Source organism: Macrobrachium nipponense, chromosome 23 (genome assembly GCF_015104395.2).
Source record: "Macrobrachium nipponense isolate FS-2020 chromosome 23, ASM1510439v2, whole genome shotgun sequence".
NCBI lineage: Eukaryota > Metazoa > Arthropoda > Malacostraca > Decapoda > Palaemonidae > Macrobrachium > Macrobrachium nipponense.
The window spans coordinates 70,985,235-71,001,821 of NC_061090.1; the positions used below are offsets into that span (position 1 = coordinate 70,985,235).

A 16,587-nucleotide genomic window follows, 5' to 3' on the forward strand; every position below is an offset into this window, starting at 1 on the left:
ATTTGTTTCATTAGCGTGAAGCTGATCATAAGATATATTTGTTTTATTGCTGCTATATTTTTAGGAGAAATAATATCTTGACTAAGTCTAAGAAAAGACAAGTTTTCTTTGCATTGTTAGCAATAAGCAGTTTTCAATTATCAGTCAGAGAGAAAAAATAGTTACTTCCTCTAGATACTTTAGCAAAACAGAAAGATTTATTTTTTACTAATACTAAGAATGCATTACTACGAAGTAAAGCATGTAACGTCTAATAAATATCTATTAAGATTATGCTTTGCATTTCGATTATAAAGCGGGGATAAAGTTATTGATAAAAAAAAAAGTGAAATACAATCTGCAGCCACTGACGTGACAGGAGGACTCAGGCATCCCTAAAGAGCTGTCATTTTAAGGGAACCCATTGTTTACCTGTCTAGTTCCGTCAGGCCTTCCTGTCCTTCCCGTCATAGAAGCCGACAGCTGCTCCTGTTGCAGCAGCGAAGTGCTATGTCTCTCTTATGCATTGTTGCACGGCGGTGGTAATATGCAACCTCTTTATGGGAACACGGAGGGAGGTTACAATGCAGATTGTAACTGATGGAGCTCTTTTCATTTATTTTTTTATTTGCCATTCTCTTTTGATTTTAGGAGGGACGTGGATGCTTACTCTCTCTCTCTCTCTCTCTCTCTCTCTCTCTCTCTCTCTCTCTCTCTCTCTCTCTCATTGGTTATTTCTGTCTCTCTGTCTCTCTGTGTTTGGTTCTCGCTAAGCAGAAGGGATACTGCAGCTTGCTACCATTTTTCTACAATCAAATCCACCCCAACTCTCTCTCTCTCTCTCTCTCTCTCTCTCTCTCTCTCTCTCTCTCTCTCTCGTGTTTTATGTCTTTGCAAAAGGAATTACTCTGCTGGAAGATGAATGTAAAAAAAAAAATTGTGAGATAAGGAAAAAAACAAGATAAAATGAGGATAGAGGGAATAGGTGTCAAAAGTGAGACAAAACGACGCACACACCACAGAGAGAGAGAGAGAGAGAGAGAGAGAGAGAGAGAGAGAGAGGTGAAGCGGAGGCAATGAGGTGTTAACGAGAGACAGGAAAAAGGGCCAACTGAGAGTAACCGATAAAAAAATAGTTATAAAAAATTCGCCCTGACATCATTAGGAAACCGGGACAATGCAGGCTACTTTTTTTTTTTTACCTTGAAGGAGAGAGAGAGCGAGAGAGAGAGAGAGAGAGAGAGAGGAGAGAGATGAGAGAGAGATAGAGAGAGAGAGAGAGAGAGCGAAGAGAGAGAGAGAGAGAGAGAGAGGAGAGGAGAGAGAGAGAGAGAGAGAGAGAGAGAGAGAGGGAATGGAAGGGAGATGGTTTTTATTCTCTTTTTTTTTCTCTCCCCCTTTCGGAGGTAAGAATGCATTATGTTATCGTTTATAGACGAATAAGGATTTTTATTTTATTTCTGTATACTAAATTTGTCCTATGTACTTACAGTTATTTATAGGAAGGAACTGCTCATAATCTTGATTACAGTTCGAGGTTTATCTGAACTTCAGGTGTTGAATTACAGTAAGATTCCCCTATATAAAAATAAAAGCATGATCCGATCTCCAGCTTACTTGAGGCGCATGCCAAAATCTACGGTCAAATAGCCCGTTGTTTCACCAACGAAAATTAAAATAAGTACTCTGTATTTTATTAGAAATCAGTGTTCTGTACTGCTTAACATGCGCATTAGTTATTTTTCACATTTTCAATCTAATAACTAAATCATAAATATCCTATCGTATAATTACTGGTTCTTTAACTCAACTCGAAATACCTTTTTTAGGATTTTTTTAAGGCTTTTCCATCGGGCTTTCCTGGCCCCCAAACGAGGACAACAACAGAGAGAACAACAACAGCAAGAACAACAACAACAAAAAAGGAGTTTGTAAGCTTACTCCCGATTAAGCGAAAAAAAAGAACTTCAAAATTAAAGATGATAATAAGATATCTAATGCAAAAGAAATAGGGAAGGACGGAAAGGAATGAATTGTCAGGCTAATGACATAACCACAAGAATATTTTATATGAGAACTACTTCTATGGAAGTGATTCAAAGCCATAATGACTGAAATCACCTATTTTATAAGGCATTTTGAGCCTTGAGGGCTCTTCAGATTTGAATATTGGCTACTGGGTTTATCAGCTGCAGATACTTTGCAATGCAGAGGCTTTGCAATGCAGTTGTTGCATGGCAAAGGAGATTTGTGTATACAGGTTAAATACTTCTGTTTAATTTGTTCCTCAAGGCATCTGTTTCAGGAATGAGAATTTTATGGATCCTTAGCCTTTTTTATAATGATTTTTTTTAAATTTAAAATTTTTAACTTCTTCAGAACTTCTGCTTTGATGATAGGGCAAGTTTGCACATCTTTATATATATATATATACATATATAAATGTATATATATAAGAATATATATATATGTGTGTGTGTATTTATATTTTTATATGTAATTATGTTTATAATATATATACACACACCACACACACCACACACACACACACACACATATATATATATATAATATATATATATATATATATATATATATATATATATATATATGTGTGTGGTGTGTGTTGTGTGTGTGTGTAGTGTGTGTGCGTGTGTGTGTGTGTGTGTATTTATATACATATATGTACTAGGTTTATAAATATATATATATATATATATATATATATATATATATATATATATATATATATATATATATGACTATATCAATGAGAAATTAGCCTTGTTGAAAAGGCATGCAATTTCTAGAATTTCATGACAAAATCGAACTTAGACCTACGAAGCATAGGGTCGTAGTGATTCTCTTCTCTGATTGGATCTCACTGGACTACCAATATCCAATCAGGATGGAGGAAAACGATACTTTTGGGCGGAGTTAAAGGCTACAGCAAGGATTATCAAGGGCAAAAAATTTTAGTTTTCCAAGTCACCAGCACCGCTTGCATTGACATCGTCCGATAACTTCAAGTTAATTTAACGGAAATTTGCTAATTTAACCAATTTTAGAATTATAATTAATCTAAAAAGGATTATTTTCAGTGGTTATTGAAGCAAAACATCGTAAAATATCAGGTTAATAAATATATCTCACTCGAGGTTTGTAGTCATTCACTTTAAAGTTATCGCAGGAACAGATTCGAACGCAGGCACAGTCTTCAGCTTAGCGTGAGATCTCCTACAGGAGAAATCTTCGCTGCATTTTACCATTCAAACGGAGTCCCAAGTTTTCAATAGATCTTTTGCAGCTCCGAGATCGTTTTCTCACGTGACGTCATTCGAGTAAAGATTGTCTTACTTTAGCAGAAGTTGCCTGATGCGCGTTGTTTATCCTTAACAGGCTGAAATTGGTGGGGAAACGCGGATGCACTTATACATACACACACACACACACACACACACACACATATATATATGTATATATATATATATATATATATATATATATATATATATATATATATATATATATATATTATATATATATATATATATATATATATATATATATATATAAACATATATAGATATATACATACGCATATATATATATATATATATATATATATATATATATATATATATATATATATATATATATATATAATATATATATATATATATATATATATGAGAGAGAGAGAGATGAGAGAGAGAGAGAGAGAGAGAGAGAGAGAGAGAGAGAGATAGATAGATCGATACATCCATACAGCCAGTTTCATAACCATAAATACTCATAAATATCCTATGAAATATATATAAAAATATATATACAAAAAATAATAAATGAAGTAGCATGACAAAAATGCGCCTGTTTCAGTGGTAACTCGCCTAAGTAGAATTCCTAAGGAAGGTGCGATGGAGCCCAACGAACCGATAAGGGTTCTCACGACTTTTTGATCTTTGTATCCTACAGTAGACCGTAAAAAGGAAAGGCCTAGACTTATATAAAGGCTGGCTGGTACCCGTACTTCGTGATCAGAATGCATCACGTTGCATTAACGGTCCCACGAATGGAGGTATGTTGCAAGTTGGCGTTCGAAATGTGGGGAAAAAAAATTAGATCTAGCGTTCGTTGCATAATACCCGATTAATTTTCATTAATTTTCTGCCAAGACAACATCAGAGCAGTTTTGTCTGTCATCACTGTATACTGAGGACTGATTTTGATAAATAATTCCGGAATAATCCAGTCTTGCCTTCGTTTCACTTTCGAGGTTCAAAGGAATTCCCTGGATGGCCCTCGGAGCCCGAGACCCGTCTTATGAAAATGATGCCCCTTTGTGGTCCGCCTTTGGGAATCGGAATTTGAATGAGGAGCAGCACATTCCAAAAGAAAGATTTGCATGTGGGTGCATCTGCGGCCAAAGGACACAGGAGACACAAAGGACGCTGCACAGTGCAGAAGATATAATAAGAATAAAACGAAAAAAAAAGAGAAATAGGACAGGGAAAGGACTAAAGAAAGAAAGAAAACAAAAGTCCCCAATCTGCCTTTGTTTCGTGGAATGCTTTTTGCCTGGTCGTTGCTGGATGTGGAAGGAAAAGATTTATAAGACTTGTTAGATATAAAAGGGTTGCAAATTGCCGTCTGTCCTTGCGTGGAACGAGGAGATTAATGCGCGTGTATCGCCCGGCTACCTGTTGTGACAAAGCGGTTTATGGCGAAGATCGGCTGCGGAACGCTTTGGGATGGGATCATGAATGATACCGACAAACACAATGCACGATTATTAGGACGAAGAAAGAAGTGGTATGCAGTTCTCAATAAAATGGACGCTGTGAATGCGACTGGTAAGGTCATTGGTATAGCTCTCTGTAACTAATAATTCTCTAGTATTTTCTTAAGGCAACTAAAGATATGTCAGTACTTTTCAACGTCATGCAAGGAAAACGTGTTAACAAATTTCATCCTGAAGTGATGTAGGACTTCATTTTGCAAAGAAGCAATACTACGAGTAAGAAAAATGAAAAAAAATGTACAATATTTTTCGACAATAAACGTATCTAAGCACTAGATGTTTTTTTATGCAACTTCCTGCGTTTGAGTCAGCTATGTAAAGAGACTTGACGTAATTTACGTAATTCGTCGGGGTAACGGAAATGTCTCAAAGGAACCTACATTATCTACCTGTCTTATTCCATCAGTCCATTCTCGCCCTCGTGCAAGCTGGCAGCAGTTGCAATGGAAGTGGTGTTTGTTGCTTTACTGTGCAATTGTTGTCGTCACCCTCTTTTTGAGGTCAAGGAGATGAAGTAAAATGCAAAGCTTGACCGATTATTTTCTTTTATTTAACCTTTAGGATGGGTCGGCTCTTATGCTCTCTTTTAATTTTGCATTAGGATTTCTGAAATTCTGCCGTTCTGTCTGTCTATCTCTGTTTTGAAGATGCAGAAAATATATTTTCATTCGCATTTTAGTACAGAGATTCCTTTTTCCTTATTCTCTCTCTCTCTCTCTCTCTCTCTCTCTCTCTCTCTCTCTCTCTCTCTTCTCTCTCAAGATGCATCAAATGCAATGTAGTGTGAACGAGAGGCAGAAAAAATAAAAGGATTCGTGAGAGGATTTTTTTGGGAGGACAGGAAACCCAACTCTCTTTAGAAACTGTGACAATGCAACATCTTTTTCCTTTTTTTATTATCCTTACTTATTATGACCCACTGCAAGGTGGGAATGCAGCCGCCCGCCCTTCACAGGCAATTTCTGACGTTGTAATCTGAGCAGAAGGATGTAAAGTTCCATATCGTTCAACGGTCTTATGAGATCTTTGAAGCTCAAATTTGAACTGTATTGTAAAGAATTGCTTGTATCCTTGAGCTGAAAACATACTGAAAAGAAACCAGCAGGACAAAGTTGTTATTAAAATGATTGCCAGTTCAAACCAACGGCCTGTTGAATACGAAGCAAAATGAAACTCTTCGCAGGTAGGTGGGAAAGGACCATAAAAAAAAAAAAAAACGGGAGGGGCGGTAAGCAGGTGTCCTGCAGTATGCATCACCGTGGGAACCTTGCGTTCCTCCCGTATAAAATGCAATGAATATTAAGAAACTATGTTTTATTAATGCAATATCACTTCCTTAAACGAAATTAAACGTTAATCTTATTTAAAACGACTTGATAGAGAACATAACCCTATTAAAAAAAAAACGAATCCTTGACTTGTTTTGATTCCTAATGAATTGGAAGGTGCGGTGACCTGCAGTCCCTTGCATTGAAATCGCCCTCGACCATAAGGTCGAAAATCTCTCACTTCGTAATAGAAATATGAACCTTAGTGACTACGGATTTCTCGAGCTATGGTTGCTGGCACCTTCGTGGATGCAGATGCATTATATTGCAGAGATGACTGCAATGTTGGTGCAGTGTTGACAGGTTAGTGGCGGAGAGAGGAACTAGGGGAAGACGAGCTGTTGAATTTTCGAAAGGATTTCTCCTTCGTTTTGAAATTAGACGGGATATACATAGGAGAGGTTAGTAGATCAGGACTTTTTTTTTTCCTGCTTGGATCATGTGCATTTTTTTATTCCGCATTTCCCGAATTAATATAAATATATATATATATATATATATATATAATATATATATATATATATATACACGTATAAATGCATATACACATATATATATATGTATATTCACATATTCATATATATGCATATGTATGCATAGAATATATGATAATAAATAAATAAATATATATAATTATATTTCTATATATATATATAGTTATATTATATATATAATATATAATATATATTATATATATATATATATTATATATTTATATCTATATATATTATATATCAGCAATAAGTCACCCAAACAGCACGTGACAAATATGTACGTAAATAGCCACATGAAGAAGTGTACGCAATACACGAAAGCGCTTGGTACCTGGTCTTTGATTCTTCACCTTTCATGTTGGCTATTTACTATATATGTATATATATATATATATATAATATATATATACTATATATATAATATATATATATATAGAGAGAGAGCCGATGAGAGACGATTGGGAGAGAGGAGAGAGACGAGAGAGAGTGAGAGAATGTGTGTGTGTGTGTGTGTGTATGTTAAAAATTTCTGATAACAATTTGTGTATATTCAGCTCTGAAATTTTAGATTAGTTGTGGATGAATGTGTAACATTGGCTTGCATGTATGCATGTATGTACGTATGCATACATAATACGCTGATGTGAATGAATACCTGTTGGAAAATACTAAGCAACCATAGAAGAGAGAGAAGACTATTTTTATTTCTCTTGAAAACTTAGCTTACATTCTGTCGTCATTATTATCCAGTTGGGATATTATTTTTCTTGAAGTTCATTTCCAATTTTTGTGGCAGGACGTCTAGGGGTAGGGCGGGTTGGGGAGGGAATCGAGTGGGAGAATATGCATTCTGAACTGTAGGTATAGAAAACGGAAGTATGTGCTGAGATACCCCAGAGCAAATTCCCTCAAAATATTTAATAACATGAAAAAGATAAAGTATACAAGAAATAATTACATTTTTGTCTGTAATTCATAACCATGCTTAGTACACTTTGATAACGATGCCTTAGTATTTAAGAGGTGCATAATTATTACAACGATAGTTGCTCCTCTGTGTCCGGATCCAACCAATCAGAATGAGTGGTCAGGCTTGATGGGCGGGACTTAAGGGGATAACAAAAAACTGAGCATTCCCTGGCGTATGCATTTCCTACATCCGATTCCCTGAGAATGTTTGCCAGAATTGATTACGAAACGAATATTGGCATTAAAACAAAGTAGTATTCTTCAGCAATTGTTCAAATTTATCTTTAGTCTGACGATTTCTAATCAAATGAAAAATAATTTTTCATCGAGTACCCTTTTTCAGAAACACAAACTCAATTGTAGCTCATCCCAAGAAAGCATTCGGACACTGGTATTGGCTTAAGCTTATAGTAAACCTCCCAGCCCCCGAAAATCTTTGCTGCATTTCCCTATTCGATTGGAGTCGAAAGTTTTCAATAGGTCTTTTGCAGTTCTGAATTGATTTTCCCATGTGACGTCATCTGATTCTCTCTCTCTCTCTCTCTCTCTCTCTCTCTCTCTCTCTCTCTCTCTCTCTTCGATGCAGGGCTGTCGAATTGTCTCTCCTAGTTAGAGAGGTAAGAGAGACTCTCGGCTTGTTTATGAGAGCATAATTCTAAGGGAAATTTAGAACGAGAAGGTAAAAAATTTGGTTGTTGTATACGTTTATTTTCTCTGTGTATGTGTGTGTGTTTTTTTTTTTTAATAAACATCGATACTATGCCTTTTCATTTATGCTACTTTTCGTCTAAATACTTTGTTATCCTTAGATTTATCATGTTTATTATATTCCATTGAATACTGCTACTACTACTACTACTACTACTACTACTACTACTACTACTACTACTACTATTATTATTATTATTATTACTATTACGTCAAACAGATACCGAAGTCTTCCATCTTGATTAAGTCTTATCATAGTTTGCATTGATCCTGTATGTAGATTACGAATCATTTGCAAGAAGGATAAAGTAACTATGTGGCATTTCACTCACATTACACGACCAGATCAAACGCCTGCAAACGTATGTTCTAATTTCATTATAAAAAAGGCGTCTCACTGGCCATAGTAAAACCACAAAGTCGAGATTCGTTAAATTTTCATGGCCTTCACACCCTTATGAGACACAAATACGTTTTGTTGCACTGGCAACTGCAAAACTGACGTAAGTGATGTGGATACAAGGAGAAGGGAAAGGACGCAAAATTAATAAGACCTGTTTTAAAGAAGTTCTGTTGCTGTAACAGCTCAGCGTCAGCTTTGTAAACAAAACAAGTATAAAATGCGCCAATAGCGTTTTCTGTATAGCGTATAATGCTGTATGGAACTCTCTGCCACGGCCCAAGAAGCTATCAGCCAAGGCACGGTGGTCGCCTGTCTTGTAGAGTTGCCAGACGCATGACCATGGCTACCTTTAACCTTAAATCAAATAAAAACTACTGAGGTTAGAGGGCTGTGATTTGGTACGTTTGATGACTGGAGGGTGGATGATCAACATACCAATATGCAGCCCTCTAGCCTCAGTAGTTTTCGCTTACTCGGGGAGTGAGCCTGCAAACTACTTTGCTGTTGTTGTGTTGTGGGGGCAGGTAAGAAAGGTCAATGGAGGAGCCTAAATAGGTCTGAAAAAGGTGTTTCGTATTGAGTTAAAGATGCAGGAATTTAAGAATATGATATTTAAGATTTATTTATTAGAATGAAATTGTAAAAAATAAATAATGTGCATTTTAAACAGTACAGAAAAATTATTTCTAATAATAAGATAAAGCGTAATTATTTCAATTTTCGTTGGTGAAACAAGGCTCTATTTAACCGTAGATTTTAGCACGCTTTAATTTACGTTAAAAGTTAGGAATTTAATGTTTACAACTTATGCAAGAGGGGAAAATCTTCAACATGCCCCGTGTAACCTCACGCCTTGTTGAGATCTGAGGGTAGACAGAAAAAGTACTCGTTCTAAGCACCTTTTATCAAGGTGGGTCAGAACAATTATCATTATATTATTCTATGATTCACATTTGACATTCACTGGCAGAATCTTTTATGAGTCATACTAATAATTCATTACTGGAATCTGCGAGTAACATCAGTCGTTCGTTATGATAATCTATGATTCATATACAGCCAAATCATTACCAAAACAAACATTTTCTTTAATGCATACCTGCAACGTATGAGTAATTAAGTTATTTAGATATTTTTTGTTTCGCTACCCAGTGTGTTCTACCTTCAGTCAATCTTCAGGCATTATATATATATATATATATGATATATATATATATATATATATACTATATATATATGTATATATATATATATATATATATATATATATATATAATATAACATAACATATACATACGCACATACACATACACATGAAATCTCTACATAAATGTGGCAGATTTACAGCAGCATTACGATACACATGTAAAAATACTAATATCATTAATTGATATTGATGAACTTGAATATAAGTTAAATATGATCATAACAATAAGATGATAAAGATGCCAATTTCAATCTTAAACCCACAAGCTGAGAAACAGCACAAATCTTCAAATCTGATTGGATCTTTCCTCGACAAAGCTGACCAATCACGTGCGAGGGGATGCAATTCGTGGGCGTGGCTTAAAACGTAGAAAAAAAGCGAGATGAGCAAAAAACAGAGGATTGCAAACCACGTGCATTGATTGTTCGATTTCGTTGTTCTGTCTTAAAAAATTTCTAGTCATTCATATCATCAAGTGACTTAAATGCATTCATATTTTGCTATTCACTTAATTTCTATTGGTATTTTAAGTAGCATACATTGCTGTAACCTGTTGAACTTTGAAATAAATAACTAAATACAAATTCACATAAAACAATTTCGAGCGTTAGGATTCGGATGCTGGCACCGGCTTAGGAAAACACAGGAGCTATAAGCCGCTGGAAAATCTTGGATGCATTCCCCCATTCAAATGATGCCGAAAGTTTTCAATGGATCTGTTGCATTACTGAGCCACTTTTCCCAAGTGACGTCATCACAGGAGAGCATATCTTTTTTTTCTTAGTTACGTGGCTTTGCTGAGTAATTGTATGCATCGTTATGTTATATCAGCTTTTTTTTGTTGTTGTTGTTATAGGGAAGTCTCCGTTATTTTGGTCTAAATTTCGATTTGCATAGATTTTCGGTCTCAGACTCCTGGTGGTATTTTATATATATATATAGATATATATATATATATATATATATATACGTATATATATATATATATATATATATATATATATATATATGTGTATATATATATATAATATATATATATATATATATATATATATATATATATATATATATATATATATATGTTAAATGTACATATATATGTGTGTGTATACATCAAATATCTTTAGACGGAAAAAAATTATTACTATTTTGCATTTGAAATGGAAGAGGACTACTCTCGTCCCTCATCTTGATTGGTCCTTGCCAGGGTATATCTAACCAATTACAATGAAGGGCTTTCGTTATGGGCGGAGTCAGAGTAAATAAAAAAACATCTCCGTCTGCAAAAAAACGCACATTTCGTGCGACATGCATTGACTGTCTCCGGTTTCGTGCAATTGGTTTCAATTATCGTCTTATTCATGTGGAATAAAGTGGTTATGAATTTTGATTCTAAGCATTTTTTGGAATATTTGTTTAATTTCTTTGTATTCCCAGCATTTGCGATGCTTTTCCCTCTTCTCAAAGGTTTTATTTAATAAATTTATTGAAAGGGTCTAGCTTGAGAGTAACGTATCGAACATCGACCTTGGCTTCGGCTTTACTCTGGGGGTTTCACCCACTGAAAATCTTAGTTGCATTTTCCATTGAAATGACGCAGAGAAATTTCAATGGATCATTTGCAGTGCTGAGCTAATAATCCCACGTGACGTCACTACACGAAGCGATGCCCTCTCTTTGCAACGACGCCAAGGGAATGCAATGCTCTCAAGCGGGCTGATGTCTGGTTATTTTGCAGTAGCGAGATTCTAAGAGTTTTAAGTCTATAATGTTAATCATATAAAGTCTTAAATTATTAGTACCACATCGAGCCTTTTCTTCTCTGTCACGTCTTCAAACGTACAATTATAAAATGAAACAATCCTGCAACTGGAAAGAATATATAAGTTCGACAACGTATACTAAGGAATAAGCATAGGATAGAAGAAGGCTGAAAGGAAGGTTTGAGAGTCCTTCAAGATGTACACGGGGATATGCGTAAGATCGGCGACATATGAGAAGAAGAATCCTACAGGAAGTAACGAGGAATAAGCGTAGGATGGGAGTAGAATAAAAAGGTTTAAGAGTCCTATAAGAAGTAGCCAGGGATAAGCGTAGGATGGAAGAAGGCTGGAAAGAAGGTTTAAGAATCCTACAGGAAGTAACGAGGGATAAGCATAGGATAGGAGAAGGCTAAAATGAATATTTAAGAGTCCTACAGGAAGTAACGAAGGATAAGCGTAGGATGGACGAAAGTTGCGTAGAAGGATTCTTTCGGTAATATTGTTTAGGGTTGCAACGAAGAAATTTCTCTGTGATGCTTGAAACTTTTGCAATAGGAGGCTCTTGTTGCAGTGGTCCACAGGGTTGCAGTGAATAGGCTTTTCGCATTATGAAAAGGGTTGCAAAGAATGGTTCTTCCTGCATTCCTGAAAAAGGGTTGCATCGAGGGTTTCGCTCCTGCCTGGTTACGCAGGGTTGCATATACATTTGCAAAGGGTTGCCATATACTTCAATGCACAGTTGGAAGGGTTAAAAAAAAGTCATTCTTCTGCATAGTTCGCAAAGGGCTGACTCACTAACCAACCGACGAAGGACCTGGAGGTAAAAAAAAAAAAAAAAAAAACACGTTGCTGGAGGTCCTTAAACTTTTTTTCTTTTTTTTTTTGTACGAAAGAGAAGATATGCAGTTTTAAATGGTTTTAGATGATAAAGATCAGTTAATCTAAATTTATTACTCAGATATTCCTCATACATATCCCTACAGCTCTGCATTATCTCGTTTCCTAATTAAGAAAGAAGGTAAAAATACGTATAGATGTCTAAATAGGGAGGTATATATAAGTGCAAAGAATAGAAGTAGAAGTGACTGGCAACATGATAGAAGAAGAAGAAGAAGAAAAAGAAGAAAAAGCAAAGACTGAGAGGAACCATGCAAGCTGCAGATTATGTAATGAAGCATGGACAAGAGACACGCAAAAAATATCTGAGGATGTGAGGAGAAAAAAAAAAACAGACCATTTTGGGTACTGGGAACAATGTAACTTCTCCTCTCCTCCCCCCCTCCACCCCCTTTTTTAGTCCATTAGGGGAACCGATGCATTTTTGTTCCCATTTGAACAATTTGCAGTTAGTATTTTGCTTTGACATAAGAACTACACAGAGGTCTTTCTGTGTCTGGTATCCACTGCAATTAAGAAAATCCAGTACCTTGTTCTTGGTAGTGATCAATGTGACTGTTATCATTTGAGTTGAAGCTCGTTTTTCCCTCTTTGGTGAAAAGGAATCTTATCTGTTGTCTTTGAATTCTGATCCTTGTGTAAATACAACTTTTTTCAATTTTTTTAAGCACTTTCTGTTCCACTTCATAAAATGATTCGAGTGAAGACAGTGATTGCTGGAATATACCAAAGGCATCATTCTAGGATATTCTTATCATTTTCTGTTCATTAAAAAAGACATTAAGTTTACTTTCTTTAGATCTGACAAATGTTTCTGCGAGACAGAGTTCGATGATGAAGACAAATCTTTCATCAGTGATCTGAAATACTAGGTACAAAGTAAAGAAACGATCTGAAGGGACTCTTTGATATCGTCGACGATTTGAAATAAGAAGTGTCAAGTAATGAAGGCACGAATGCTTTGAAGACGCGCTTGCAAGAAACCTTATAGACAAACTTTGATGTGGATCGCTCTTGTCTTGATGGTGTAAAGTCTGATAAAAACAGGGAAATTATTGGATGATTGTCTTTGGCAGTGATTCATATTGAGATTTTATCCTGTAAGGTGCGTTTGGAACAGGTCTTCATAAATGAGAGACTTTTAATTGGATTAAGTAATGATTCCAATAATCTTAAATTTATGGGTAAGTCGAGTCTCTCATGAGAATGTATGAGAGTTTTAATCATGTTTTGTTAAGTAATGATTCCAATAATCTTAAATTCATGGGCTAAAGTTCTGTTTGATAAGTCGAGACTCTCATGATAAATCTAGCCTCTAGACTCTCATGATTGGATGAACACCAATCGAAATTTCCTCCTGTAGTCGAAGCCTTCAGTAACCGAAGTCTCAGAGAGTAACGCAGGAACCACCATTCTCACCCTGCGAGTTTCTGGGATAGGATGCAAAGGGAATCGCCCTGACCTACGTCATCCGCCATCCTTTCCCCTTTCTTCTTCCTCTTCTTTCCTCTTCCTTTTCCTCTTCTTTCCTCTTCCTCTTTCTCTCCTCCCCTGCCTCCTCCTCTCCTCGTCTTTCCTCTTCCTCTTCCTCTCCCTCCTTCCTATTCCTCTCCTCGTCTTTCCTCTTCCTCTTCCTCTCCTCTCCTTCCTGTTCCTCTTCTTTCCTCTTCCTCTCCTCTCCTTCCTGTTCCTCTTTCTCTCTCCCTCCCTCCCTCCTCCTTCTTTCCTCTCCTCCTTCCTATTCCTCCCTCCTTACCGTCTCTCTATTCCCCTCTCCTCGTTCCTTTACTCATTCCTTCCCTTTCTTCCTCTCCTTCCTCCTTCCTCTTTCCTCCTTCTTCCTCTCCCTCCTTCCTATTCCTCCCCTCTCCTTCCTATTCCTCTTATCCATTCCTCTTTCCTCTTATTTCCTCCTCTTTCCTCTTCCTCTCCCTCCTTCCTATTTCTCTCCTCTCCTTCCTATTCCTCTCATCCCTTCCTCTTTCTTTCTTCTCCTCCCCTAACTCTTCCTCTCCTCTTCTTTCCTCTTCCTTTCCCATTCCTTCCCATTCCTCTTCTTCCCTTCCTCTTTATTTCCCCTTTCTTCTTCTCCCCCCCCATTTTGTCTCCCTCTCCTCCCCACCACCCACCCACCGTCCTACCCCCTGAAGAGTGAACACCAGCAATAAATGCAAAGGGAAAAAAATACGTCAAATGCGGCTAGGAATTTGAACACAGGTGGCTACCTCCGCCGCCGCCGCCGCTGCTGTTCTGTTATGGTAATGCACTTGCAAGGATTCATATGCAGATGGCCCATATTCACGGGGGACAGAGACAGAGCCAGGTAGAAGAAGAGGGCGGGCAGGCAGGAGGGCGGAAGGGGGGCGGGCCGTGAGAAAAAGGGCCCTCGTACCCACTCATGCCCTTGGCAAAAAAAAAAAAAAAAAAAAAAAAAAAAAAGATACCTAATGGGACGCGCATACAAGACAGACGAAAGGCTTTGCCCAATTTTTCTCTTTTTCTGGTCCTGTTTAGAAAAGAGAACGTTCTGGAAGAATACTGTTGCAAAGAATATTGCACAAAGCGACCACAGACTCTGACTACGAGTCACTGATTTGTGTGAATGTGCTCACAGTAGTTTGTACATTGTGAGCGAAAGGAGGAGGTTGGACCAAACGCGGTAGTTCGGCTGACTTGCGCTCTTCATGCCCACAATAGACGCCGATAATAAAAAGACATAAGGGATCTTTTGAAATGACTTAGTTTTCGGTATGGTCTTCCCGTCATACAAGATTTACGGGATGCTCGGTGAGCAAGAGCCCGTGCTGACACAAGGTCAGCTTAATCAAAAACAACAACATAAAAGATTTCAATTTCTAAAAAAAAATTGTTATTAGATGGACTGGCGTCGCAGAAACGGCGTTCATCGTCTTCGACTTTGGCAAAGGGAATAGCGCAACGATAGGCTGAATCATGAATAGGAAGCACTTTTAATAAAAAAAGCCAAGCAGAAATTAACGTTTTAAGTCGTGATAGGTATCACCAAATAATGATTTAATACAACAAGGCGTGGTCGGATCTTCATTTCCCCTCACGCAAAAGTTATAAACATTATATTCCTAACTTTGAACATAAATTAAAACTTGCTAAAATTGAAAGAAATACGCTATAATTTACCAGAAATTATTTTTCTGCACTGTTTAACAGGTAAATGATTTATTTTTTACATTTTCCTTCTAACGAATTAATCATAGATATCATATCCTAAAATTCCTGTATCTTTAACTCAGCGAAAATTAAAATAAATACGCTATATTTTATTAGAAATAATTTCCTGTGCTGTTTAACTGGCACATTATTTATTTTTCCACATTTTCATTCTAATAAATAAATCACAGTTATCCTTAACTCAACGCGAAACACCCTTTTTAGACATTTTATGCTCTTCCATAGACCTCTCATACCACCGCCTTCCACCCGCCGCAACAGCAACAACCAATTAGTTTGTAGGCTTACTCCTTTAACACAAAAACAACAGCAGAAACCATATGATTTGTCATGAAAATAAGGAAAAATTATAAGTACAGATAACAGGTAAGTATCTAATCTATTAGGAAAATAAGACCTGAAAAAATTGTATAATGTAGATATAAGTGAAAAAGATAGACAAGGAAAGAGAGTAATGATCTAATCGTATCTTAAGAAAACATATAGAGACGCAAATTGAAATTATTTATTTTGAGATAAAAAATAAACACAAAACTGTATATAACTCTAAGATAAGATGCCATAATAATCAACAGCTCGAACTGACATTATTCATTCGATCCCATCCTCTGCTGAGGGGGAAATAATCCTTCAATCACATAAGCATCCTGCGGGTGTCAAACAGCCCGGAATGGATCCGGGTCGACGTAAGTAATCCTAGGCGTAGCAGGATGAATTAGGACTCGATAGGATATCGTATGGAATCATGCTGTCTCGCGGCCGAATCCTGTCTTCTCCGTCTCTTGGACAGGTTATCCATCCTGACAGTTACCGAGATAGAAGGAAGGATTC

At 36.6% G+C, this 16,587-nt stretch overlaps 1 protein-coding gene across 1 annotated transcript in view; it reads left to right on the plus strand.

Moving 5' to 3' along the window:
• LOC135198125 (uncharacterized) overlaps positions 1-16,587 on the plus strand; it is a 61,373-nt gene that overhangs the window by 24,750 nt on the left and 20,036 nt on the right. Inside the window, exon 4 of the mRNA XM_064225597.1 lies at positions 6,417-6,509. Coding sequence (XP_064081667.1) covers positions 6,417-6,509 — 93 coding nt within the window. The remainder of the gene's footprint in view (positions 1-6,416; positions 6,510-16,587) is intronic.